Here is a 25,986-nt window from a genome sequence, read left to right as displayed (position 1 = left end):
GCGCCGCGTGTGGTATCTGCACGTTCGCCTAGCTCGTAGGCTTTCGCCACTAGGCACCCGATACTCGCTCCGTGCGTCTGTATGGATGCTGCTCATAGTACTCACCGAGTGACGTGGATCAGCGGCTCCGTTGGAATTTCTCCAGTCCTTCAGTACGGGCATGTGCATCTGGACCAGGGAGAGTGCCCGGGACCTTTACGCGTCGACGCGCTCTACTTGTTTCACGGAAAGGAAATAATAGACAGCAGCATTAAGGCGGGCAGTTTGGTTATTTGACAGAATGGCAGGCGCCAAGTGCCATCTCAAAACCCCTAGGTAAGAGAACGCTTGACATGCAACTAAATATACAATAACACGGAAGCCGTATCGCCGATGCCAATGTGTGGACACCGAGTGACAGCATCACGGTTCATCCACGTACAAAGTGAACACCTGTACTTTATCAAGAATGCTTATGGATGAGCTAGTAGGTTGCATCCGTTTGCGTTGCCAGACAGGTCGTGCAGGAAGAAATGTGAGACAGTGGATAGCCTACAGTAGAATTTGATAAAAGCTTTTAAACCTTCACGAAATTGTCCTACAGTCTGGTTTGGTGGCACATAGACAACTTTTCTTTCAGAGATGGAAGATTAGGCTTTTAAAGCACATATTTGTTATAACATTCAATGACGCTCGAGTCCCTCATGGGAAAATGTTAGGTTCACACGCTTTTGTAATGAACGCCAAAACGCAGCAGTTTATAATGAATTGTGTGACGGACTATTTAGCATGTATTTTTTGTGGTAAAAACATTTCGTGTCTAATTGGGTCTTGACATCAGTTTTGCGCAGTTGGTACCTAGGGCGCCAAAGGGTCTCGAGCGCACTTAACTGTCAATCATCGCGTATTTTACATTTAAAGGTCGTGCACGCGAGACTAAAAATCGGGTAGCGCGTGACAAATCCATCCGACAAACCAAAAACCAAAAGATGCGCAATCAAATCGTCTGTGATGAAACAGATTCGTTAAATCGTGGTAAAAGCCGAGTAAAACTCGTTGGTGTTATGATGTGTAGATACTGTATTTTCTAAATGGACATTTCGTGCCATATGGATAGGCCTCCGACCCACTGCAGCACAACCTCGCAGATAAAAACGTTGAATCTAGTGTTTATTTATTAATTTATGAAAACAAGAAGCACGCGCGTGCAAGGTTTTGTTATGGTCGAACGTAGGCTATAAGGGGTCGATCTGAGGATACTGTTGAGGTCATCTCCAATTGAATTATTTGAAGTAATTAGGTTGAAACATACATTTTCTCATTTATAGCCTTGATGGGTTTTACAGCCCGCACAGCCTTAACCATACTACAGCCTACCAACAGTTTGACTATTTTTCACTTATTTACATCACACATGCTAATTAAGGCATAAATATATGCTGTTATTGTGTCCCCTTGAGACCTTTAACAGCAGAATGATTTAATTAATTGCTCTATAATGTGCCGAGAATCTAAAAAAAGCTCCCACATATAATGTATCCAAATAAGGCAATGAAAACATGGAAAAAAAAATAGAAAACATGTCATCTCTTGTTATTGCAAACCTGTGTCGTTTACTACAAATATTTTTTTGGACTATTTAGCCTATTTAACCTAAATCTCCAACTGGGACTAAATTACCTTTACGATTACCAAGAATCCCACAAAATAGCCAACAACTACTCATCTGAGGCTGTCACCAAGTAATCAGCCAATTTCACTTCTGAAGGATTCTGGTGATGACATAAGCCAAGGCATAAAACAGAAACAAGAAAAACAAACACAGCTTTTCGTGTGTGTTTTCTCCAGTAACTTCCAGCAGTCGGCCATGTTGGAGGGCTCCGATATCACGGAGACAGAGGCACTCACCACCGACAGCACCCTCGCCTCCTCGGTGACTGCCTGCAAGAAGGTAAACAATGCACCCCACTTGCACTATTTGGAACACTGTGTGTGTGTGTGTGTGTGTGTGTGTGTGTGTGTGTGTGTGTGTGTGTGTGTGTGTGTGTGTGTGTGTGTGTGTGTGTGTGTTTGTGTGTGTGTGTGTGTGTGTGTGCCATTGATAGTGTGTGTTACGTTTAGCCTGTGTTCTCTCTGTATGTGTGGGATTGTGTGTGTGTGTGTGTGTGTGTGTGTGTGTGTTTGTTCTCACATCTACATGCAGGTTTATTGTTTGAATCCATCATTCTGGTTGTTCATCTTTCACCTCCAGCCGTTGACCCGTCTCAGTTTTTTTATTCATCTGTCCATCTTTCGTCTCTCTGTCTGCCGGCCTCTCTTGTCAGTATGTGTTTGTGTGTGCGTATGCGTGTGCGTGTGTGTGTGTGTCTTTGTGTGTGTGTGTGTGTGTGTGTGTGTGTGTGTGTGTGTGTGTGTGTGTGTGTGTGTGTGTGTGTGTGTGTGTGTGCTTGTGAAGAGGTTGAATGCCCTGCTCTGGGGTGACAGTTATAACCCCTGGGTTGTATAATAATAAGAAGAGCTGGGGCTGCAGGTCAGGGCCGTTGATTTATCGTTTCCCCGGGTGACAGAGACAGCTGAGGAAGAGAGCACAGATCAGTGCACTAAATGGAAAGTAAAATTGAATTTCCCCAACAAATGTGCGTGAGTGTTTATGGCTGTGGCTTTTGTGTACACAGCTGGTGTTTGTGTGCGAGAGCGTTAGTGAACATGTAGAGTGTGTGTGTGTGTGTGTGTGTGTGTGTGTGTGTGTGTGTGTGTGTGTGTGTGTGTGTGTGTGTGTGTGTGTGTGTATGTGTGTGTGTGTGTGTGTGTGTGTGTGTGTGTGTGTGTGTGTGTGTGTGTGTGTGTGTAGAGTTTGTTTGTGTGTACGTTAAATTTGTGTGTGTGAGCGTGTGTGGGAGCAAGCTGCTTGTGCGTATGTTTTTAATTAGCCTGCACCACTCATAGCACTAATTTCCCAACTCTCATCATCGTTCAGAGGGTGGAGGAACACAGGGTGATGTCTTTCTTAGAAAGAGTCTCTAGGTTCAACTGACCTTTGCCAGGCCATCACATAACCTACGTCACCTCAGCCAAGCCAAGGAGCCTGGGCCCGGCGCCAGCACAGATGGACCATGGCCCAGGCTTGGTGCACAGAGGTGGGCATGAATTATCCCCATAAATAGAAAAGAGGTTCTCGCATGGCCATTGTGTTGGGATTAGTAAATAATCCTTTGAACATGTTAGGATTGCTTTTAATGCTATTCCATCTATTTAATTTTTTTGGATGAGGCACCTTTTCTTAATGAAAGATAGGAAAGGCTCATGGCGGAGTAGTCATGTTTAGATTGGACCTCAGAAGACCAGTCTTTGCCCCTCTATACCACCCCCACTTCCCAACCGCAGTGAAGACCTCATAAAATGCTCTCGTGGGAATATCAATCAAATAGCATAAATAACTTGGCCAGAGCTGTCCCCATATTGATTGCCTGCCGTGACACACCTTGCCGTGACGCAAGGTGTGGAAGAAAGGTCAGTGGATATCAACAACAGCTGGGGAGAGGGAGAGCCACTGACAGGTAAAGGTGAAGAATGGGTGACAAAGATGGCATTTGTGTATAAACTCACAGTATGTGTCTGTGTGTGTGTGTGTGTGTGTGTGTGTGTGTGTGTGTGTGCGTGTGTGTGTGCGTGTGCGCGCGTGTGTGTGTGTGTGTGTGTGTGTGCGCGTGCGTGCGTGCGTGCGTGCGTGTGTGTGCGTGATGGAACTATGCCCTCAGTGTGTTTGGAGTGGTTTCAGTGGCGTTGTACTTGAGCAGTGCTTATCTGTGCGTTGCAGGTGCTGTGCAGTAACAGTGTGCTGGACTCGGCGGACTACTGGCTGCAGAATGAGAAAGCGCTGTGCCGACTGGGCCTGCTGGATGGAGACGCAGACGGCAGCTGTTCTACAGTGAGTAGACTTGCCAATGACAGCGAAAGCCTGGAAAGCACTTTGGTCTGGCCAGGATGTATTTGCCCCGTGGATACACTGATATAGATGGTAATTCACAGAGGAGGAAGGTTTAAATGATACACAGCATTGACTGGGAGTTGCACATTTGTTTTAACCTGCAAGCTTTCCAACACAAACATCATGGCATTCGAGGCTCTAAGGGACTGCAACAGAACAGACGGTGGTTTGATTCCATGAGCTGCTATAATGGGCACTTTTGTAGTATTTGAGGAAAGGGGAGAGAGAGTATACTACTGCTGAGTATAAATATTTAAGTATATCTAAATATATGTAAATCTTGACTCGTAATTACTGTCGGTAGGATTAAAGAACTATCATTTCAGTGTAATTTGTAAGACATGCCATAGCCATCCGTCCACTATTAATGAGTGAAAGGTTGTTTGAAACACTGTTCGGCTTGACTGCGCCCTAGCCTCTGCACGAGAACGTTCAGAATTTAGACCGGTCCCAGCTTATTCCTGACCCATCATGGCATCTCTTACCTCTCTTCATTCAGGGAATCCACTTACCTGTCAATCATAGGTGCGTGATTGGAACCCTTCTCAATTGCTGAGAAATATGGGGACCATTTATATGGGTTGCTTTTTTTCTACATCTTGCTCTATTCTGCTCCTTTCTTAACCGTCTTTGTACAACTTTCAAACCTTAACTACAGGAATTTTAAAGGTGTTGCAATGGCTTGTGCTGTGTTGGAGAATCACAATGTACCTCTATGATCTATTATATGATGCACTGCAGGTTGTGGAAAGTGAGCAGTTAAATGTGTCGTACTAATTACAATGTACAATGCCTTGTTGGTAAGAACCACTTTGTTATGATCACATATATATCGCATTAGATATAGACAAAACAAAGTATAATTGAGACAGAAATATCGAAATATTGACGCACATATCACATTTGAGCTGTTGTGTATGTTTGACTGAAGGAGGGACCTTACAGGAGAAATTTGTAGGGCTTGTGGGCTTGTGTCAACAACTCGTTCTAACGCACTACATTTATTTGCAAAGAAAAGACCTGCTTGTTAAATAAAGCCTTTATCTGGCAGTAATCTGAAAACCATTAGTAAACAAAAAACGTTTTAGAATAATATCTATGGCAAAGTAAATGAAAATCCCTGGCTAATTGTGATGATATTTTGTAGGAACATTAGTCATTACAATGAAGAAACAAGTTACCAAATTAATAATTGATAAATCAATTGTAACACCAGGGACCCTGTCTGCAGACACTGTGACCAAGATGTTGCCCTCGCTCACTATTCCTGTTCCAGTAATTCCCTCGCTCCCTAAGGAGACTTAAAATCGTCATCGGATGTTGGTTTATTTTTTTTCAAACAGAAAGTGCTGTCCCACAGGTCACATAGAGCATCGTTGTAATAATTAGACCCCCTGAATTTGATCTCCTCTGGTGGAAAAATCAATTTTCACACCTTTGGTGAAAAACAAAACAATTACCAAATATGTTGCTCTTTTGTGCTATTTCTCATTGGGTTGTCCTCATGTGATGCCAATGAATGATTATTTTATAACTTGGAACCAGGGGCCTTAATGAAAGTCTTACGCTCTGAGAGGCATCTTACTGACTCTGGGTTAATTTGATTCTCATAGTACCACTTTCTCAGCATGGTTACAGTCTAATGCTTGATAAGGCTTCCTATGGATTCTTATCAAACGAACAGGCTGTTATCTTTAGAAATCACACTTTTCCAGTACAATCTAGATAATTTCAGCCCCCCCCCCCCCAGTTCATATAAATATATTCTAATTATTTTTACATTAATTGCCTAAAGTCAGGTTTTTTCCAGCAGCATACACCTCTTAGTTAAATTAGCTCCCTAATGCACTCCTATCTTCTTTCTGATTGTTTTAGTACCCTGATATGAAGCACAGTACACAGTACAGCCTTACGGTCACTTTTACTGTTATACGCAAAGATTATGAAAATTGCAGATTGTGTTTCGTCTCTTTTTCAGACTAAAACCAATTAGAAAATTGTCCTCTAAGGAAACTTAGAGGTTTATATACATATATCTCCCTCCACCAAATTATGCCCCATATAGATTCCTACCTGCAAAATGTTGCCGTTCAAAAGATCTCTTCCCTATAAATCTTGTAAATCTGAACCTTTTTTTTCTTGGGGCGGATCTGAGGTATACAGCCCGCCAGCAAATGGCGAGCGGGATTTCCGATAGACTGGAGTGAGACCAGAGAAGGTTCAGAAAGTTGTTGCTATGAAGCATCTTTGGTGTGACTCTTCCCATACCAGCAGTTGCGGTCTGGGTGTCATTTGGCCAATCAGAATCAAGATGACTGTTTGTCTTCCTTTCCGCCATGATATTTGGGTGGGATGCTACAACCATATTGTTTTTGAGTCAAGCCTTGTTCGCTGCTAGCGTAATATTCAGTTTAACTTAACGTAACTAGTTACCTAAGTTAAAGGGAAAAGAAACGTTATAGTACCCTGCCAAATCAAAGTTGAAGTGTAATATTAAATCTACCTCAACCTGTTTATAGTAGAACGTTTTCCAGCTTCAGTTTAGGAAGGTAGCGTATGTAGCATTTATTTCAGTGAGTTTAGTATCAACATGATTAAAACGACCATATTAGTTTAATACTCACCGGCTCTATACATATAGCAACGAAATCAAAGTATGTAATATTTCCTACGAACCTCTGAAAACAACACTAGTGTCAAAACCTTTGATTTTTTTTACCTACAGTACCTCTTCAATTACCGCTATGCATGTCTGATATTGAAACCTCACACATGTAAATGTGGTCACACTAAATTTTGTTTTATTTCTGTAACACACAAAAACACCATCTGGGTAATCTGAGTTCAGTGTGATATTACACATCATAGCAAATTACCATTTTATTTAACCATGCAGAGCAACAGCTCAGCACTTAACTATGGCCTTGTTAACAAAATCACAAAACAATTTATTCCATTGTTTTTCAGAATCCAGACCAACTGTCAAAAATGGGTTGAAACACACTGCATTTTCATACATGTCTTAGAAACGAACACAATTTTAATCTCCGGTGACATTTGCGTATAAACAGAGTGATTAATCGTACATGGCGGTTTTGTGATCAAACAAGACAATAGCCATTCTTCTCTCCCCCCTCCAACTGCTCTGTCTATACTCCATGAATCACAGCATTAGCGTTAGCCACGGAACAGATGTGGCCAATTCTCCTGCAACCTCTCACACTCTAAAGTGACGAATCACCCCTCTGCCTCTCCAGTCTCTTCGCTGCCTTTCCTGTCTTCCATGGCCAATCAATCAAAGGGAGGGGGTGGGCAGGGGCTGGCGAGGAACCGACCGAGAATTCTAGTGCCCGTGTTGGCTGTGAGGAGATGCGAGCCAGTGGGCCAACAAGGGGGGCCTTGGGTGGGTGGAGGGAGGAGGAGGAGCAGGAGATGGGTAGTGACACACGCATTAAATATGAGAGTGTAAGGAAGGGGATGGGAAAAAACTACTAAAAAGGCAGAAGATGATGAAAGAGAATACAATGCATTGAGGAGAAAGAGGGAATTAAGGGAGATCACTCGTTATCACTGACTGTGATTGATTAATCAAGACCTGCCCTGCGGACAGGATGACTGGATAGGATGTTCATCTCACCAACAGAAGTGTTCTTGATTGGATGCCTATGATTCCCCCAATACCACTAACCTGCACCTTAATGATCTGTATTCACTGTATGTCGCTTTGAATAAAACATACCCTAAATGACTAAATAGTAGTACAAAGCACTTCACACTTAGGTACAATATACATTGTTTACAAGCAGAGAATCATAGGAACAACAAGATTTTTTTCTAGCGGGCAATATGGCAAAAGCTCATTTGGAATATGATCTTCACCCCCTGATATCACAGAAGAAGCTAATGGCTTCAATTGTCTATGCTGGAAGTTTAGAATCAATGGATGTTATGCAGTGGAAAATATGATGACAAACGTTGCACTCTAATTTAAGAACATTTACGGAAGAACAAAAACAACAAAGACTCCAGTTCGACCCAGTTTGGTTGCTCAAGGTATATCCACAGTAACCAATTTTATGAAGTTTTTGATTTGGTCTGTGCTGACTTCAATCATGCAGATATAGTGGAAGGGATATTTATTCCTGTTTTTATTATACAGCTTAGATTAATAGTCATTACATTATCTTTAACGTGTAAGATCTTCTCATTCAGCCTTGATTGAGACAACTTTTGTGTCGCCATGACAATGAATCAACTGAAAGAATTTATCTTTGTTCTATTTTAAGTGCTTCGTCAACCAATTCCGGCTCCATCGTGTTGTCACCTGTGATCACTCACTCATGTTTTAATGCATGAAGTCACAGCAAAGTGTTATGTTGCTGCGATAGTCACACTACATTTGATCATTCCCATGAGACCCTGGGACAGAAGCGAGGCAATTTGAAACAGGAGAAATGCCTCCTTCCAGCTTCCTTCGCCAGGCAAGCTGTCGTCTCCATAACACTTAATAAGTTGATGACGATGCAACTTATTTACATATTGCATTTGATTAGAATGTTCCCGCTGCTAAATTATTCAAATGAAGGTGTCAGCAAGTTTTATGATTATGTTGAGGTATTTGAAGCAAATCTTTTTTTGATCCAATTTTAAACAGAAAAGCCTAAAGAAAACAAAGTGGCACAATTGTTAGCAATGTGAGAAAAATATATTAACTTAAACAAAGGTTTAAATGTAGAATGCTTTTAAAGAAAATATATTTTTTAGAAGAACAAGGGTCACTCACACCATTTAAATAACGGCGGCGCATATCTTGTCGGAACATTGTCCGTTTCCCCTGGCGATCCCTCTTCCTGTTTTGAACTCCTCAGAGGAGAAGAAACCCATCCATCATCTGATTCAAACACTTCACACATGGGCTGTGTACTGGTGTCCCGAACTGTCCCCTCACAGCCCAGGGAGACGGCCCCATTGAGAGAGAGCAGAGATAAATATGCCATCTCTTTAAACAGGAAAAACTGACTTACAGCAGGATGAAACCTCGAAGAAACGCTGCAATAGGCAACTGCTATTCAAAGCCAAAAACTTTTAACAGGAACTTGCTCCAATTATAAAGATTGATCATCATTTTTTACATGATATGAGTATAGGAAGGTCGAGGACATGACGTGGCTTAATCCAAAAGTATGCAGTCTCTGTCTGCAGACATCCTTGGGCTAAATGCCTATCCCCATACTTGCTCATGAATAACATTTGTCTGAAATCACATTGCATTTGATAAACGTGTCATCTCATTGCTCAGTAAAAGTGTGTGGCTACACTGGCAACGTGAATGCCAACCAACTGAACACCTTCCAATCTGAGAGAGAAAGGGAGCTATTGCAAGGGCTATTGTAAGGGTTATATATAAATGCCTTTTTAATTGATTACAATACATACATATTATCATGAGGATACATATTTCTGTGACAATGATTCAGCATCAAGCTGGTCTCACAGTCGCGACAATGTCATGAGTATGATTTCATCTGCAGGATGCCTTATACTACCTTATTCAGTACATTGCTGACTGAGGCAATCTTCTACATTTATTCATTAGCAGGAGGATGGGACAGGCTATGCGGTGACTGGTAGGACCCGACTTGCACACATATTGGGAATCATGACACACATTTTCTGCTAAGTGATCTGATCCCATTACTGGGGTGTGATTAAAATACTTTCTTTAGACCAAATGGTTTACGTTTTGCATAGATTTCTTCCAGTGTATTACATACATTTTGTCAAACATGTTTTCAACTCTAAAGCAATTTTCCAGTTGGGTTGTGATCCTATCTGTTATGTGATTGTAATAGAAAGTGGGGCTGATCAAATCCAATCTTTTTCTCGAGTCAATGAGATTTTTACATAACCGGTAGAGGAGAAACGTATGATTGTGGGATACAGAGACCCAGACAACCAACAAAGCCCTGCATATAAGTAATGAAACCAATCGAAAGGAACAGACCAAAACAAGCGATTGCACGATAAACCATTTTTTTATCGACTTTGACCAGAAACTGTCAGTTGCAAATCGTTACTAGTTGAATACCCTGGCTGTACCTAAAATATGTAACAACGGTAAAATTAAAAAAAGGCTTCTATGAAAGGAGCAAGCCAAGCTTTGTGTGGGAGGAGGGCATAGGTATAGGAGACTTAACGCAGGTTCTATGTGATGGACTATATCTGTGATCGCTTGAAACTTGGGGTGAATGTCTGATAATGCTTCGTTGTGATGTAGGTTTACTTTTGTACTTATCAGAACAAAATGAGACCTTCAATTTAGGGGGTAAAATCAATAACCTCTGGCTTGCTATTGAAAGAGATATACATATATGTGTAGTGTGCAATCACTGTCAAATGTTATATTTATCGAAATGTTGTGGGAGTGGGAGAGGTTCACTAGGAATGCAGTGGATTCACACTCATAGGCCTAATAACTTGTTTCAGAGATAGAAGCACTATGCTTGAAAAAAACGTTACAAAATGTTTTACCACCATGTTTAAAACCTCTCTTCAAGTTGGCTACTATAACGTCACATTCTCAAATGCTGTCCATTTTTCCATTTGAAAAAGGACACGGCGAGTTGCCTTATATATCCTGAATAGAAAAACATGTTCTTCATATGTTGTTTACGGTCAACTTCCTCTTGCCTATCTGCCTCAGCGGCTCCGGATGCCTCAGGGGCTGCTATTTGTGATATCTCCAGGTTTGACATCACGATCCAGCTCCTCTCATTGGTCAGTACAGGTGATGACGGTCAACCGCAGATCTACTTGTTAGGCTAGCGAAAAATCGAGCGCAGCTGTTTGTTTTTTCTCCTTTGATTGAGCAATTGATGAGCTGACAGATCCTGGAAGACGCCCATCTCCCTGCTACGGTCAGGGGACTGGGGGGCTCTCTGGGAATGGGCAAACTGCTCAAGTGTGTGCAGCGGAAAATACGTAATGAAATGAGCCCACTCAATGTCAGCCTGCCATACATATTTCCTTTTCAATTCAATGGCTGGCAGCTCATGAAAAGGGTGCCAGAATAAAAACGACTTAAGAATATAGTTATTTCTGGTAGCATTTAGAATATGTTGTTCTAGGTGGATCAAGTACAGCAGACCCCAAGTGAGTTGATTAGTATATAATGCAATATTGCAATAATAATAAGTTTAGTTTCATGCATAATCGATAATTTATTAGAAAAACTGCATCAACTGTGAACACAAATACTGTGGTGTTTGCACTCAAACAAAGTGCCTAGATCAAGTCTTTAACCTATTATGGTAACTACCTGAAAACATTCCCAGAATGAGTGCGCATTGTTTGACAGTTATTATTCATTATTCATATGACTATATGCTAAACATTTTTTGGACCGGAAATTGGGTTATTGGGCCAACAAAACATCCCTGGTTTAGAAAATAAGACAACCCATGAATGCTCTCTCATACCTATCAGTTACTAGAAGCAGGCATTTGGCAAAGCAAACTATCAAGTAAGCCAAATGTATTTTTGTATTAAACTAATGTTACAGATTATCCCTAAAAAGCTATTTTCAACCTCTGACAATTGTAGTAATTTTTTTCTAATTGTAAGCTTCATCACTGTGCTGATCCAACGTGATGTGTCACTGTGATAATCTCAAAATGACTGGATACCTAAACATAAAAGATGTCCTTATCGTTCCAAAGGAGCTATTCTATCCAGATATAGGCATTAAGGATTAATCTTTAAGGATGATACAACTTTGAGGAGGATCTCAAGAATATATTACTAAATTAAGTGAAGATGTGAATTTATGGTGATCCATGTATTTTATGAAATACATTTTATTAGAACTGTCGATTCATGTGTCGCAAGTAGTTCAACTCAAATGATTCTGAATAGTCGATGGGTATCATTATTGAACGATTTTTTGGCGCTGGTCTTCTAAAAAAATCCAATGGCCGGGGAAAAGGATAAAGAAATAAGGAGAAGTTACAGCTCTGCAGAAAGACAAGTCAGTAACAAGGTTACTGCCAGAGAGTGAAGAGTTAGGCGAGGCCACCACGCAGGACCGGCTGAGCACTAACAGGGCCAGGTGTGATTAATAATGACAGACACAGCATGGCACAGCTTCAATCTCCTTACTCAAAACATCATACGGAGATCATATTGACTTGAGTGTGACGGGAACGCCCCAGTGTGTGTCGCGTATGCATGCTAATGCGCGTTTGTCATGAATTCCATGTCTAAAGGTCAATTATTATTGTAATTATTTCATTTTTTCCCATCTCCTGTCTGTGAATTGTTGAGGAGTTCATAAGGTTGACAATCTTAACTATTCCTACTATATTCAAGGAACTGCCTCAGATGTTGCATTTCAGGTCAAAGTCTAATGGATTCAGTCATTTCGTTCCAACACATGACATGCCACCACACTCCATTTAACCACAAGCGAACAGGTAATGAGCCAGTGAGGGGCGGGAAGGAGAAAAGCCTAAGAGCAAGGGAGACTGCTTACATGCAGCATTGATAACAAGGAGAAGACGGATCAGTACACCGTGGGAGGGAAGAAATTGTGAGAAATGGTGAACTAGAAAACAGTACCGTACTTGAGGTGGTACAAAGTCTTTAACAGCACGGAGGTATGTCAGCCAAGAAATAACATTTTTTTCTGGTGAATGTGAAAGAATCTCTTTAAAAATCTGAAAAAGGTTATTAATACTAAATGTTAAACTGGTGCCATCCTTCCAATTCAATTGTGTCGGGTGTTCATGCCTGTTAACTCTTGTCTCACTCTCTTTTTCCCCTCAGATCTGTTTTGTGAATTTAGACCATGAGAAAATGGATTATACTGATCACAAAGGAATAAAGGTGAGCATCTGCCCCTTTAACACGCAGGTTCCACCTTACACCCTAATTGTATATCCCCATTGTCTCTACCACCAGCATGCCCGATTTAGCTGCTTGCAGTGTTTCTCCAATGCAGCAAACATTAGCCCAGTTGCCATGGATTCTGGACAATTAGCTGGAATTAGAGGCATCATTTGTTTAGGTAATGGCAGATTCAGACATTTGCTTGTTGAGGTGGTGCTTGATGCACAGCCATGATATGATGAACATGACACAAGAAATTCTGCATACACTGCCAGGGGGGTTTCACCATGACATAAAGTATGAAGTGAAATGTGTATTTGTTGCAGCACTACTTTTGTAATCACTTCCATTGTGATGTTTCAATATCACAGACTCAAAGCCACTCAAGCACTATAAAAAGAAAAGGAATTGTCGGCTTGATTTTTCGCTTGTTTTTCCTATGACGCTTTCTTCAACATGGATGGCATGCTTCTGTTTATCCGGAAAGACAGAAGTGGTTTGGGGTAAAAAGCATCTTCTATTGTGTGTCGCAATCAGAGGCTGGCCTCCGTGTCTCCAGATCTGCCAAAGATGGTGGAGTCTCTGAATGTCCACCAGCCTAAGGAGAATGAGATCCTGCTCCTGGGGGGTTTACAAGCACCAGACATCATTCACACTCGCTCGCAATCCTCCATGCAGGTGAGTTTCGCTGTGATGTATTGAATCACTGTGTTTGTGGAAGGCTCAGGTTATTCTGTCCAGGTTGACACAGTAGTCCCTTTCTTCTTGAACCAGTGTGTTATGATGGATAGGGCCTCGGCAGAGTGAATCCACAGACATTTTTTAAGGAAAATATATTTTAGGTTAGAATTCGCCCTTCCTCGCCGACATAAAACATCACAAATCCTCAGAAGAGAAGGTTCTTTTGAAATACGGCGCCTGAAGCCAATATTCCAGCAACAATGTGAAGCTGAACCACGCACGGAAGGTGTAGTACCACTATGTTTGAAGAAGAAAACAGATCTGCAACGAATTACACAAGAAATGAAGTCAAAACATAATAAAGACGCCTGCCTCTGTTAATTTACAGTTTTTCTCAGTCGCTTTGTTACATTTCTCAGATCAGACTTGAAATTTGCAAAACAGTAAGTGCATTTCTCAAAACAATTCGTACAAATAGCAAAACGCCATGGATTTCATGCAAAAGCAAGTCTCTTGCTCAAAATCCTTAGCAAATATCTGTGTCAATGTACATGTCAGTGCCATCAAAATGACAAGTCCTTGTGTCATTTTGTATGGTTAAGACAGCTAAATTGCTTAGTCATGTTGTGAATATAACAGTGTACTTTGGAGGGATGTTCTGATGTAAACCATGGCTAAGGTTTTGAAGACAATTATTGTAAATTGTAAGTTACACCTTAGTGTATGTGGGAGATTGATTGCAAGAGACTGGACAAGATTCACATTTACGCTTTGACTGTTTGTACTGTAATTTGTTGACAGACCATGTCATTGCTAGAAATGTGAACATAGGAAAAGCTCCTTAGTGTAAACTGTACATGCATTGCTGTAGGAATTACAGTGCAGTCATCCTACACCTCCGGACGTTCCTGTCTGTTGGGCCACAAATTCTCAGACAATGTAACATTGTGTTGTGCTCCAGCTATATACAGTACTTGCCAGTTCATGGTTCAGGAGATGCACCTTTGAGCTATTTCAGTAAACTGGTTGATCGTTGGTTGATCCAACACTTCACACATTTCCCTTCTTTAGAGAAAGTCAAGATTCACCAGGTAGCAATTTACCAATTCAGGACAGATTTAGAAAAAAAGTCTAATGGAAATGTATAGAAATATGCTTGACATATTATGACAACTTGTTCAACCATTTTGCATGTAAAGACTTATGCAATTAACTAATGCCTAAATGTTGAGGGAGTGAGACTATTCAATAAAGACCCATTACAATACATTTTGATCAACATGACATAAGCAATTGATAATGTAGGAAAGAGCAGAGAATTTTACATAATCATTTGCATGAATGTACCAAAGCATTTGCCACTTGTTCAAAGAAATGAGAAACTGTTTTTTTGATGTGCACAAACGACACAATGATGTGAAGATTGAACAGGTAGTTTTGATAATTTCAATTCTGATCTGAGAAATGTACCAAAGCGACTGAGAAAAACTGTTATATCTCTCATATTTTTTCGTCTCTCATGTGCTTTCGTTTTTTGCGTTTATTATATTCATTCCCAAAGGGGAAGGGTGTTTGACACAAAGCCAAAAAGTACTTTTGGCATTGGGTTCAAAGCCCAATGTCTACCAGTATCTGCTACCATCTCAAATAGATCCGCTGTACGTTGCTTGGGATGAAAGCATCTCGTCAATTCACGACTTAATGCTCAGCATTACGTCCCATGTTCTAAGCAGGGCCTGCGGCAGCAGCAGCAGCGGGGGCCAGATGTGTGTCTTCTGCAGTGTTCAGGACGGAGACTCACCAGCCAGCCTGGAAACATCATCCTGGAGATCAACAGGTTCCTGATTGGCCTCCAGTGGGGGAAGGATCGCCACCTTCAGCAGCAGCAGCAGCCTCAGCAGCAGCAGCAGCAGGGCCATGCCACGGCCGGGGCACGCATCGAGGACGACACCAACCGCTCCATCTCGTCCATCGAAGAGGACTTCCTCACCGCCTCTGAGCACCTGGAAGAAGACAGTGAAGACGACAATTACAGAAATGGTAATGGTTCATACCCTTTTACAGGTTTCCCACGGTCACATTGATTTTCTGCGTGACTCTTCTCTACTTACATCTAGGTCATTAGTCATGGGCAAAGTTCCCTTAGAGTTCAATCAACATCATGTTGACATTTATGAATTGTAACAAGCAATTCTATGCGCAGAAGAGTAGTGAGCGATTATGGCGGATGTTTTATAAAGAGCTTTAGAAACCATATATTAACATAAACAGTTGCATGGCTTCTGGGTGCCCTATGTACATAAACAGGGTGGACATTTCGTCTGGGACCATGTGCCATGACTGTAATTGAATGTGATTTGCAAGACTACTTATATACAAGGCTATTATTATAATTCTCTCTGAGTCATGACTTGTAACACACAAAAACGCTTGGCATGACTAACATGATCATTTATATATTTTTGAAGGGTGACGTTAATTATTTTGGTCAAGCACAAATTTGCCAAGCTAGACTGCAGATCGGATCTTATAATTCCGCACAAATTATTGCTATAATGATGCTCCGAATGCCTTATATTATATAGTATAACTTTATTGATATACAATTGCAGCATGAGCATTTCCAGAGGCAGTGTTTATATAAGAAACAATATTCACGTGCTGTCTTATTTTTACTTGTTCTGGTCATTCCTCATCTATGAACCTACTGTACATATGGCTTCTTTCATTGTTGTCTTCCTTCAACGTTTGTGGGGTTGAACTTGTGTAGCAAAAGCAAAGCCATAAAGAACAAGGACAATGCTCAGTTCTTTAATTGGATATTGCCCTGAGCTCTTTACCACAGAGCTGGTGAATCTACCTTAATCTATAATTCATCCTACATATAAAATGAGCTGCAACACAGCAAAGGTTGCCCTCTACTTTGAGTCAGTTGGATATTCATAATTAGATCATCACAGATAAGAATGCTCTTTACTCTCGCTGGGGGATGGAGTAGCAACAGTAATCAGGGTCAAGTTGGCCTTTCCAGGGACCCGGGCAAATGTCGTATAGTTTAGATAGCCTTCTTGTATTCTACACCCTCCATGTGTGCCAATGGATGTTTCAATTTAAATCAATGGACACTGAATTAAGCTATGCTATTTGCTTGTATTTAAAAGACGTGTTTATTTCTTACCCATACAACTGCCATTGTAATATTATAAAGTACATTTTAAATAAGCATTAAACAGACAATAAGTAAACACAATTATTGAGTTGAAAATCTATTCAGAATAATATTATGGTGAAAATGAACAATAAATCAGCTTTACCACGTCCTGTACAGATAACAGGCCAATGTTCTATTTTTGCAGGGGAAAAAAGAGCTTGATGGAGCTGCTCAGTAACTGGTACAGACATTGGTTCTTATTGGTCTGTCTCTCTTTCTCCCCCTACCTCTGTCTCTCATTATCCCTCCACAGAGCCAGGGAGCGGGGGGGCAGCAGAAGGACTAGTAGAGGTTGCACAGAGGCACTGTGTCCGCCCTTCATCTCAGAGGGGACAGGGCTCTCTCCGTCAGGACAGTGAGGACGAAGGGACCGTCGTTGTCCCCGCCAAAAAGGGGCCCCACAAAACAATCCACAACACAAAGGAGTCTGCTGGACACTATGCCACAAACCTGGCTGAGTCGGTGCTGCAGGACGCCTTCATCCGACTGTCCCAGGATGAGACCTCATTCATACCTGGAGCGGCTGTGAGCCTCTCACTTTGCCCCATTCCATCAAACTCGACATGTTCTGCATCCAAAAGAGAAGGTTCCCAGCAACGGACCTGCTCTTTCGAGCTCCCCAAGATTGTCATAGTTCAAAGCCCAGACAGCTCTGAGGGTGCTGCAGAATGGCCGGGCATCCAGACGGTACAATCTGGAGAAGAGGATGACTCTGTTGAACGCCAACCCCTGTCAGAACAAGGGAGCCAGCCTCATAAGGTCCAACACAACGGAGGGCAGCCCTCTAAACCTGTTGAGGTGGCTTTGGCCTGCGCCGCTAGCGTCATCGGTACCATCGCCAACCCACAATTGACAGAACAGATTACAATGGAGTCCAGCTCAGAGGAGGACACAGGTGAAGAGCAGCAGGAGTCAGAGGATGGAGCTGACTACTCCTTCTCTTCAGCTATGGCTAAGCTCGCTGGTGCTGTAGCTGGTGTGGACCTAACTGAGGAGTCAGGGGAGGGTGGTGACTCAGATGCAGACTCTAATGAGGTCTACACGACCTCTAGAGGGCTGATGTCTGCTGCGGAGGCGTCAGCTGCCTTTACACTCCACTGCAGTGTCACAGAGGGGACCAGTATTGAGGCATTCCGTGCAAACATCGCCGAGGTTCTACACAGGGAAGCAGCAGAGGTGCTGGCCCAGCCAGAAGGCTACAAGAGTGTAGCACACCTGCTGGAGGTCACACATAACAAAATAGTCGATGGCATCACCTGCCCAAAGAAATCTTATGTTGATGATACAGAAGTTGATGATTTTTTGAGTGAGGTGGTTGACAGTCTCTTCAAGCATGCTTTTGAGAAAGCAAAAAAGAAGAAAGAACTGGAGGGTCCTGGGAAAGATGCGCCTAACCTGCAAATCTTTCTGCAGGAGAGTGTCAACAATTTGCTCTTTGACATCCTTTGCTTGACACATAAGAAAATCAGTGACATTTCCAGATGTAGTCAAGCCCCATTTGACATGCAAGAATGTGACGGATACACCAGAGATTCATCTAGCACTAAAGAGATTAGAGATCCAGCAGGTCAGATGAGACGCTTGGTTGGCTACAGTCAGGCCATGCTTCATTGCACAGATACAATCTCCATGGCTCTAATGCAAAAGGATGGGGAATATTTGTTGGAGGAGAGGGAAACAAAAGCTCGGAAATCGTCCCCCGCTGTACTTAGCAGAGAGCAACAACAGCAGGTGATACTGCTGCAGAAGCAACAGCTGCAGTGTCAGACTAAAACAACCTCACCATTGGCCAAGGACTGTTCTGATCACCAACAGATGCAGCCGGGCAAAGGGGCCATCAGAGAACCTCTGAGCGAGATCTCCGTGGCCTGCGCTGAAAGGAGGGGTAGATTGGGGACAAGTGGTGACAGCCGACAGGGCTCCCTGACGCCACAGTCCTCCCTCAACTCCTGTAGTTCTCTGCTATCTTTTCGAATGGACTCTGAGACCAGAACACCTGTGAGTTGCTTTGCAGATGACCTTGCAACAACAGTGGTGTCTATGGCCACTGAGCTGGCTGCAATCTGCCTCGAAAATTCCACAGGGAAGCAGCCCTGGTTCTGTGGACTTAAAGGCGCACCTGAAGAGGGGCATGAAGCCATCTTACTGCCTGCTTGCCACACAGTATTAAGGAGGAAAGAGGGCCAAAATGGCAACACTACCTCTAAGAAGCACCGGGCACCACGTCTAAGTGAGATTAAAAGGAAGACCGAAGAGCAGCCGGAGCTCATGGAGTGCCTGGTGAACAGAGTGGTTGACGAGACGGTCAACCCAGATGAACCCCAGGACCCTTTTGCCCTGTTTGCTTCTGAGGTGACAGCCAGGATAATGAATTGCCCTGAGCTCAATGTGGTCGACACCTCCAAAGCAGGCCAGCCACGCAGTAGACTGCAGTGTGAAAGGTGGAGCCGAGGTAAAGCATCAAGTTATGAGAGCATTCCGGAGGAAGATGGCGACCCTTTGGGCAGACAAAACACCCTGGGTCCTGGGAGTCGTCTGGGACAGAACCTAAGCAGAGGTAGCTCCATTTCCAAACAGTCCAGCTGTGAGAGTATCACAGATGAGTTCTCCAGATTTATGGTTAACCAAATGGAGACTGAAGGCAGGGGGTTTGACCTGTTGCTGGACTACTATGCAGGGAAGAATGCCAGCAGCATCTTGGCCGCAGCTGTTCAGCAGGCTGCCACCAAGAAGAATGGCCACCTTAATGTCCGGGCCTCCTGCCTGTCCAAACAGTCCAGCACAGAGAGCATCACAGAGGAGTTCTACAGGTTCATGCTCAAAGACATGGATAAGGAAAACAAAGACTACAGTTTTACCAAGACTAAAGAGTGGAGCAACAGCTTGCTCCCACCTTCTCCCAGGACATCGTTCTGCATCCGACAGTCCTCTGTCCCCGACCGGCGTTCCTCGGACTCCAGACTGACTGTCGGCTCACCCATCAAAGCCAACTCTTTTGATGGATTCGCCCGCAATTCACACGGAGACACCCTCAACATCTACCCCAGCAATTCAGTGTCAGCATCTGGCCTCTGTAAGTCGGACTCGTGCCTTTATCAAAGAGGCAGAACTGACCAGATAACCGACATGCTGATTCATGAGACTTGGTCCAGTTCCATTGAGTCTCTGATGCGGAAGAACAAAATAATTGGTGATCCAGAGGACAGCATTGAGCTGGGCGCAGCCGCGGTCGACTCCCAGCCTCAGGTGCAGCAGTTTGCCAACCGTCTTGCAGCTGACATTGTGGAGACCGGGAAGTCCTTTCTTGGGGGACAACCGGAGGGTGCTGGGAGCCCCTTAGGGTGGCAGCAAACGCAGCCCCGCATGCCTGTAGGGGAACGCAGAAGGGGTTTCAAACAGTCCCGGCCAGGATGTAGTCGAAGCAAAGGAAGCCAGGAGCAGGCTGGGACCGGTGATGCCACTGCTCTTCGCTTGCGTTGCAATAGAGATGTGCCACTCATTCACATCGAGGGAGACCAGAAAGACGCGGGGACCAGCCAAGACCCTATGAGGGTAAAAGTATGCCGCCAGGACGTCACACCAGAAGTGTTAGCCCCAAAGCACTCAGAAAGAATATCAGCTGGGAACAGCAGGTAGGCTTTGTACCTTCACACATCACAGCCTTTATCATAGAATACTAGTACGGCCAAGGGGAACAGTATACCTTAAGGGAGATATTGAGGTTGGCAAAGCACTGAGTTGGCTTTCAATTGGTGTGATGAAGAAAGAGTGCAAGAATCACAATACAGTAGCTATTTTAAGTTCTCCTCTGTAGCATCTAAAAATAGACATCTACATCTACAATTGTCCATTGCCATGGATTATAGCTGTTGTTATTCATAATGAATTTTCAGTTTTTGATTCACTAAGCAGAGGCACATAATGGTGCATTACTCTCAATTATTTTGTGTTTTAGATCCGCGTGTTTTGGTCAGACCATTGACCTGACTGTTAGGTGCATTTGAAGGGTGATCTGCTGCAAGCAGAAGGCTTTTAGTGGCTTCATTGTTTACTAACTATGGTGGAAGATCTAATCTAAATTAGTTAATGCTGCACATTTTACATAAACACTGAAAACCAACAAATGTTTTCTTTAAAATATTTGAATGAAGCCGCCCCGGGATTATCTACTCTAGAATTTGCGAGCAGATGCGATGAAAGACAACGATTCCATGTTTATGGAAATGTGATAATCCTTTCCGGATAGATCATGTAATTTATATGATGATGCTCTTTAATAGAGCAGCTTCAGAAATAGCAGACAGATTATGCTAAATGAGGGTTAGTGGGGGTGCAACTTAAACAGCAGCATTTTAGCAGCCCTTTTTGGTCGCAGTACTGATGCCTACCCCTATAATTTTGAATAAAACCCGGAGTACCATATATTGGAGATTATAAGTACAAATATTAAGGAGTTAGGCTGTGAAGGTGTGGAGAAAAAATACTGCTGAGAAGTTGAGTAGGTGAGCTAGAACTATTTTGGAAAAGGTATGACGCTGAGCCCAAAAAAGACATGTAAGGATGAGAAATATTCAGTTGTTGCATTTCTAGGCTTTGCCAAAGCAAAGAGTGTGGAGGGCCCCGCTATGGCAGAATAACAAGGCAAAGTACCCTTCATTCAATCAGGGAACAAGTGGAGTGCATCCCTGGTGTGAAATGGAATGTCGACCTGTTAAGTCAATATAACCTGATTTCCCTCTGGGATTCTTCAAGATCGCAGCCTTCCATCATCTGATTATGACTTAACCTAATCAGTTTCCCTAGGACATAAAGCGACAGTGACAATACAACAACCCCTGTGAGTGGAAAAGCATTTTATTTTGAGTGCCGTGCAGTCAAGGTGCCTTTATTTTGGAATAATAATTTCCTTGAAACAGCAACATTATTAACATAATAAATTGTTGCTATTCATAGTCAAAGGAAGTACTATAAATGTGATTATATCAAACTGAATTCTGCCATTCATAATGTATGAACCCCCTGCAGTTGTCATAGATTTTGCATGTAGATAATAGAGAGTGTTCGGGTTTAGCGAAAAACATCTAAGCCTGAATCATCAATAAATATCAAAAGAAACCTAAGAGGAGCAGCATTTGAAAAGACTAGACTAGGCGCAGGAATGGATCGAATCACCTAGTCCACGGCGGTCACCCCCCTCCTCCTCCACCTCTGCTCTCCCCAGCAGCGAGAGGCCAGCTGGGCCGGTGGCTGCTCTGGTCAAGAGGGACAAGCGTTCAATGAGCGCTAGCAGTGAGGAGAGCATGGGGAGCTGGTCCCAGGTCACTCCTGAAGAGGACCCCCCGGATGAGACCAGTAGTTTTATCCAACTGAGTGAGGGGTCAGTAACCGCTGCTCCTAGTCCCAAACCATACCGCTGCTGACGCTAACGCTAACACCACCCCTCACCCACCCCCCCATCGCCGCTCACACACCTGCTGCCCTGAGGCCAGCTGACATGCAGATGCTGCCTGATCAGAGACCCGTCCATCCCAGCCCCCCTCCATTACACCGGCACAGACCCAGTAGGCCTGAGGATGACAACCGCAGGGCTAGTCTCGGATCTTTCCACATCCAGAGGCTCACAACATTCTGTCTAACCATCCCTTGCTAATGTCCCATTCTTGTTTTTTCTCTTCTTTTGTTTCGTCCACCCACTCTGACATTCAGAAGACAGCCCACACACGATAGGCTGTATCGTGAAATCTAGTCCAAGTTTTGCTTTTGCAGAGCCTTCTGCAGATTTTTTTTTCAAATCATTATTTTTATTTACGAAGCCGTGCTTATTAAGAGCGCTATTGTAAGCATTGGCAGTCGGTGTCGGAGGGCAGCAGGGCTCTACATCGTAGCTTGGCAGCGATGAGCAGAAAGATGCTTGTGGGCTAGTGACCGGCTGGAGGTGCCGTCTGTGCCACCAGGGCACCCGCTGGTACCTGTGACGGGTGCATCCCGTCTGTTTACTTGCGTGCGTCCTCTTGAGTCATTACGCAGGCAGAGCACTACAGGGATATGGGGACACGGCCCGCCCCAGGCCGCCCCAGGCCGCCTCAACCCTCTAACCCCCCCCCCTCCTCCGCCGCCCTCTCTCGCCAAATCTCCTCATCCTCATTTCCGGTCGGAGCTGTGGCCACCAGCCATCCGCTGCCCTTCACTCAGCTCCGCTGCTGCTATTTATATGCTAATCACCGGCTAATAAACAACGCAGACCCCTCCCCCCCTCACTCTGTTATTCTTCCCTTCACAAGTCGGTGGTATCGTTGAATGCGTGGCGATGTGGAGCTCTGTAAAGCGATGCCCTTCGTGTGTTTCTGGTACTGCCCCACAGTAACGGGACCAGCAGCGCGTCCAGTGTGGGCATGGCCGACCTGGAGGCCTTCTCTGATGTAGCGTCTCAGAGCGCCATCACCATCAGGTAATGCCTCAGCACGGCGGGCTCGGGACAGGGGCCACTCACATTGTCCACCGCATGACAGCACCACAATGCACCTCGCCCATTCTTTGGCTCAGCATGCTCCTGCCCTGGTGTCTTAACCCGGTGGTCTACGGTTGAGTGACTGCTGACAGACAGGCTATTGTTATTAGATATAGAAGACATGACAGAGCCAGTGCAGTCTTTTATCATCCTGTCATTCTCTCACACAAACACACACACACACATACACGCACTGACACACCTGTATGCATAACCACTTTCGTGAAGACACATAAACATGTTAGTGTGTTTGTGTGTGTGTCAAATATTTCTTCTCATGAACGCAGGCACACAAACGTTTTAAAATCGTTTGACTGGCACTTAGAAAGTAAACTGCCGTGGTTCTTTGAAAGTAACTTTGCCAACACTATTTGTAGTTCATTCAGGAATGCTCTTTCAGGTGATGTTTTCAGTGTTATGTTGTTTATTTCCCAACAGTGCAGAAACAGGGAGAGGCCACCTTGCAGAAAGCCAGGGGAGTGACCTTGGTAGGTGGAGTAACAATATCTTTTATTTATTTATTTATTATTACTTTGCTCAATTCTCAATTATGTATTTTAAACCAGCTACCCTTGTTAATAAACTGAAGGGAAATGCAGCGTTATTATACAATTTTTTTAAATATGTGTTGGATTTTGAATTGTGACTGTAAAACTACTAAACGATATATCTTAAGACCCGCTCCTAAAGGTAGAGGAAGCAGCATGACCTCAAATTACCCATCATGCTTCTGACTCCATATGCAATCATTATTAGTATTTTTGTTCTGTGGCTTTTGCATAAATGTGTGAAGAAATGGTTTACAGGATGGGAAATGACCTTCAGTGATTTGACACCACATAAAACAATGTATAATACAATAAAAAAAGGTAATTTATTCAGTTAAGCGCTTTGAATGAGAAGACAATAGATACATACAATAGACATAGACTATGCGTGCGTGAATGGGTGTGCGTGTGAATAAAGGTTATTTCAAAGTGAAGAGGTGGGCGTTGAGGTTTGCTTACTGGTCTCATTATCGTCATCCATCTTGCAGAGGAGGCCGGCCTGGTGAGATCCATGGAGAGTGTGCCAATGCGCCCCAGGGGCCTCCTGGTGCTAAACTATGACCTGGAGCAGGAGTGTGTGGACTGGGAGCTCAGAGTGACTCTCCAGTGGATAGCAGCCTCCGAGCTCGGCCTGTCGGCCCTCTACTTCAGCAAGTCTAAGGAAAAGAGGGTCTCAAAGGTAGGCACATAGAGACAGACTTTTGAAGGGTTTGGCTATTCATAGTTTTGTATTAATTTTATTCAATGAACTTTAGAGAATCTCTCTCACTCGCTCTTACACTTCCTTGTTGAACCTCAGCTACAAATAGCTAACTACTACCAATTATCAATTACCATTTCACACTAATTGCTATTCATGCATGATGTACAGTTTGACCTGGCTAGAACGTATAACTTCACAATGACAATCATATCATTTTCGATTGCGTTCAGTTCCAGAAAGTGGTGCTCCTGTTGTCCCAGAAGGCGTGGCGCGTGGCAGACCTGTTCGCCGTCGTACTGCAGTTCTGTGAAATCCACGAGAAGGAGAGAGAGGAGGGCAGATCCTCTCTGTCCAGCCTGTTTGATTGGCTGCTGGAGACACTTTAGTGGACCCCCGAGTCCTGGCTGACCTTCCCGAGTCGTACTCGTGACGACACACACAGACTGGACTACATTTGATTATCGCTCTAACCACGCCCACCTTGCCGCTTCCTCCATCTTATCGGCAGGCCAGTGGAGCCGTGCACGTCTCCTGCTTTAGACTACAAGCACAACCCGTTTCCTGTTCGGGGTACCCAGAAGAATTATCGTCCCATTACCGCCCTCTAACCTTAATCCCGCCTGGGGATGTTGCGTCGACGCCTCTTAGACAAGTTTCCCTTTAAAGATAAGCATGTTTTCATTGCATTCGCCTCGCAGTCTACAGAGACACACACACACACAACAAACATAGTGAAAGTCAATTGGCTTGGATCATCTCAGTGGGAAAGATTTACCCTTTTAGCACAGCTTTGTATCTGACATATTCCCAAGGCCATTATTTTGCACATCATATAATTCTGAACGCCATTTATTTTGCTATTCATGTATGGTATCGTCATAACATCAAGTTTTAAAACCCATTTCTTTCTAAAGTAGAAATGTCGGTGTAAAAAAATAGGCAGTAGCTTCACATCTGATAGAAGTCAAGAATACGTCCATATAGCTATTGTTTGTTTATGGACAATACTTTTCTGTTGTGACCTTGAGATTCCGTCCTGAGTAAATCATGTGTTTGTGTTCTTGTTACCGCAGAGTGGTTTATTTTGGATAGTTGTACATAGGCCTTCTGTAGATTCTGAAATACGCACCTTGAGGTAGTGGACTGGACTCTCATCGGTTTTTACTGCCACAGAGACATGGAGGGTGGGGTTTGCAATGTTGGATTATTTGTGAATATAGTCTGTATCTTTCTCTAAATGTAGTAGTATGGTGTTTTATCATCGATAGAGGAGGAAAGCGCACACACAACTCAAATCAACTGTCGACTGTCACTGTAAATTTGAATGTATTTATCTTTCAATAAATCTATGTGATGTGAAAGACATTGTTGTTGTAGTCATGTCCTTCTCGACATACAAACACTCTTCTTCGGAAACAAACGAAGAACATTTTTGGAACCCTTTGCTTGAAAACCCTTTTTCTAATAAAGAAGGAGACGTTG

General features: G+C 43.4%; 1 protein-coding gene across 3 annotated transcripts in view; it reads left to right on the top strand.

The window, feature by feature from the left end:
• The window catches only part of sphkap (SPHK1 interactor, AKAP domain containing), a 25,925-nt gene extending 58 nt beyond the window's left edge, over positions 1–25,867 (top strand). The window contains exons 1-12 of one of the 3 annotated variants that reach the window (XM_030381683.1): positions 1–315; positions 1,828–1,930; positions 3,797–3,907; positions 12,791–12,850; positions 13,391–13,531; positions 15,265–15,574; positions 16,999–20,377; positions 21,967–22,122; positions 23,107–23,193; positions 23,692–23,741; positions 24,290–24,480; positions 24,735–25,867. The exon at positions 1–315 is cut by the window's left edge and continues 58 nt beyond it. In XM_030381683.1, coding sequence (XP_030237543.1) covers positions 281–315; positions 1,828–1,930; positions 3,797–3,907; positions 12,791–12,850; positions 13,391–13,531; positions 15,265–15,574; positions 16,999–20,377; positions 21,967–22,122; positions 23,107–23,193; positions 23,692–23,741; positions 24,290–24,480; positions 24,735–24,890 — 4,779 coding nt within the window. In that variant the 5' untranslated portion in view covers positions 1–280 and the 3' untranslated portion in view covers positions 24,891–25,867. The remainder of the gene's footprint in view (positions 316–1,827; positions 1,931–3,796; positions 3,908–12,790; positions 12,851–13,390; positions 13,532–15,264; positions 15,575–16,998; positions 20,378–21,966; positions 22,123–23,106; positions 23,194–23,691; positions 23,742–24,289; positions 24,481–24,734) is intronic. The other 2 variants (XM_030381684.1, XM_030381685.1) reach the window with 2 other exon arrangements.
• The last annotated feature ends 119 nt before the right edge of the window (positions 25,868–25,986 follow it).

Source organism: Gadus morhua, chromosome 16 (assembly GCF_902167405.1).
Source record: "Gadus morhua chromosome 16, gadMor3.0, whole genome shotgun sequence".
NCBI lineage: Eukaryota > Metazoa > Chordata > Actinopteri > Gadiformes > Gadidae > Gadus > Gadus morhua.
This window is presented reverse-complemented; position numbering and strand designations above follow the sequence as displayed.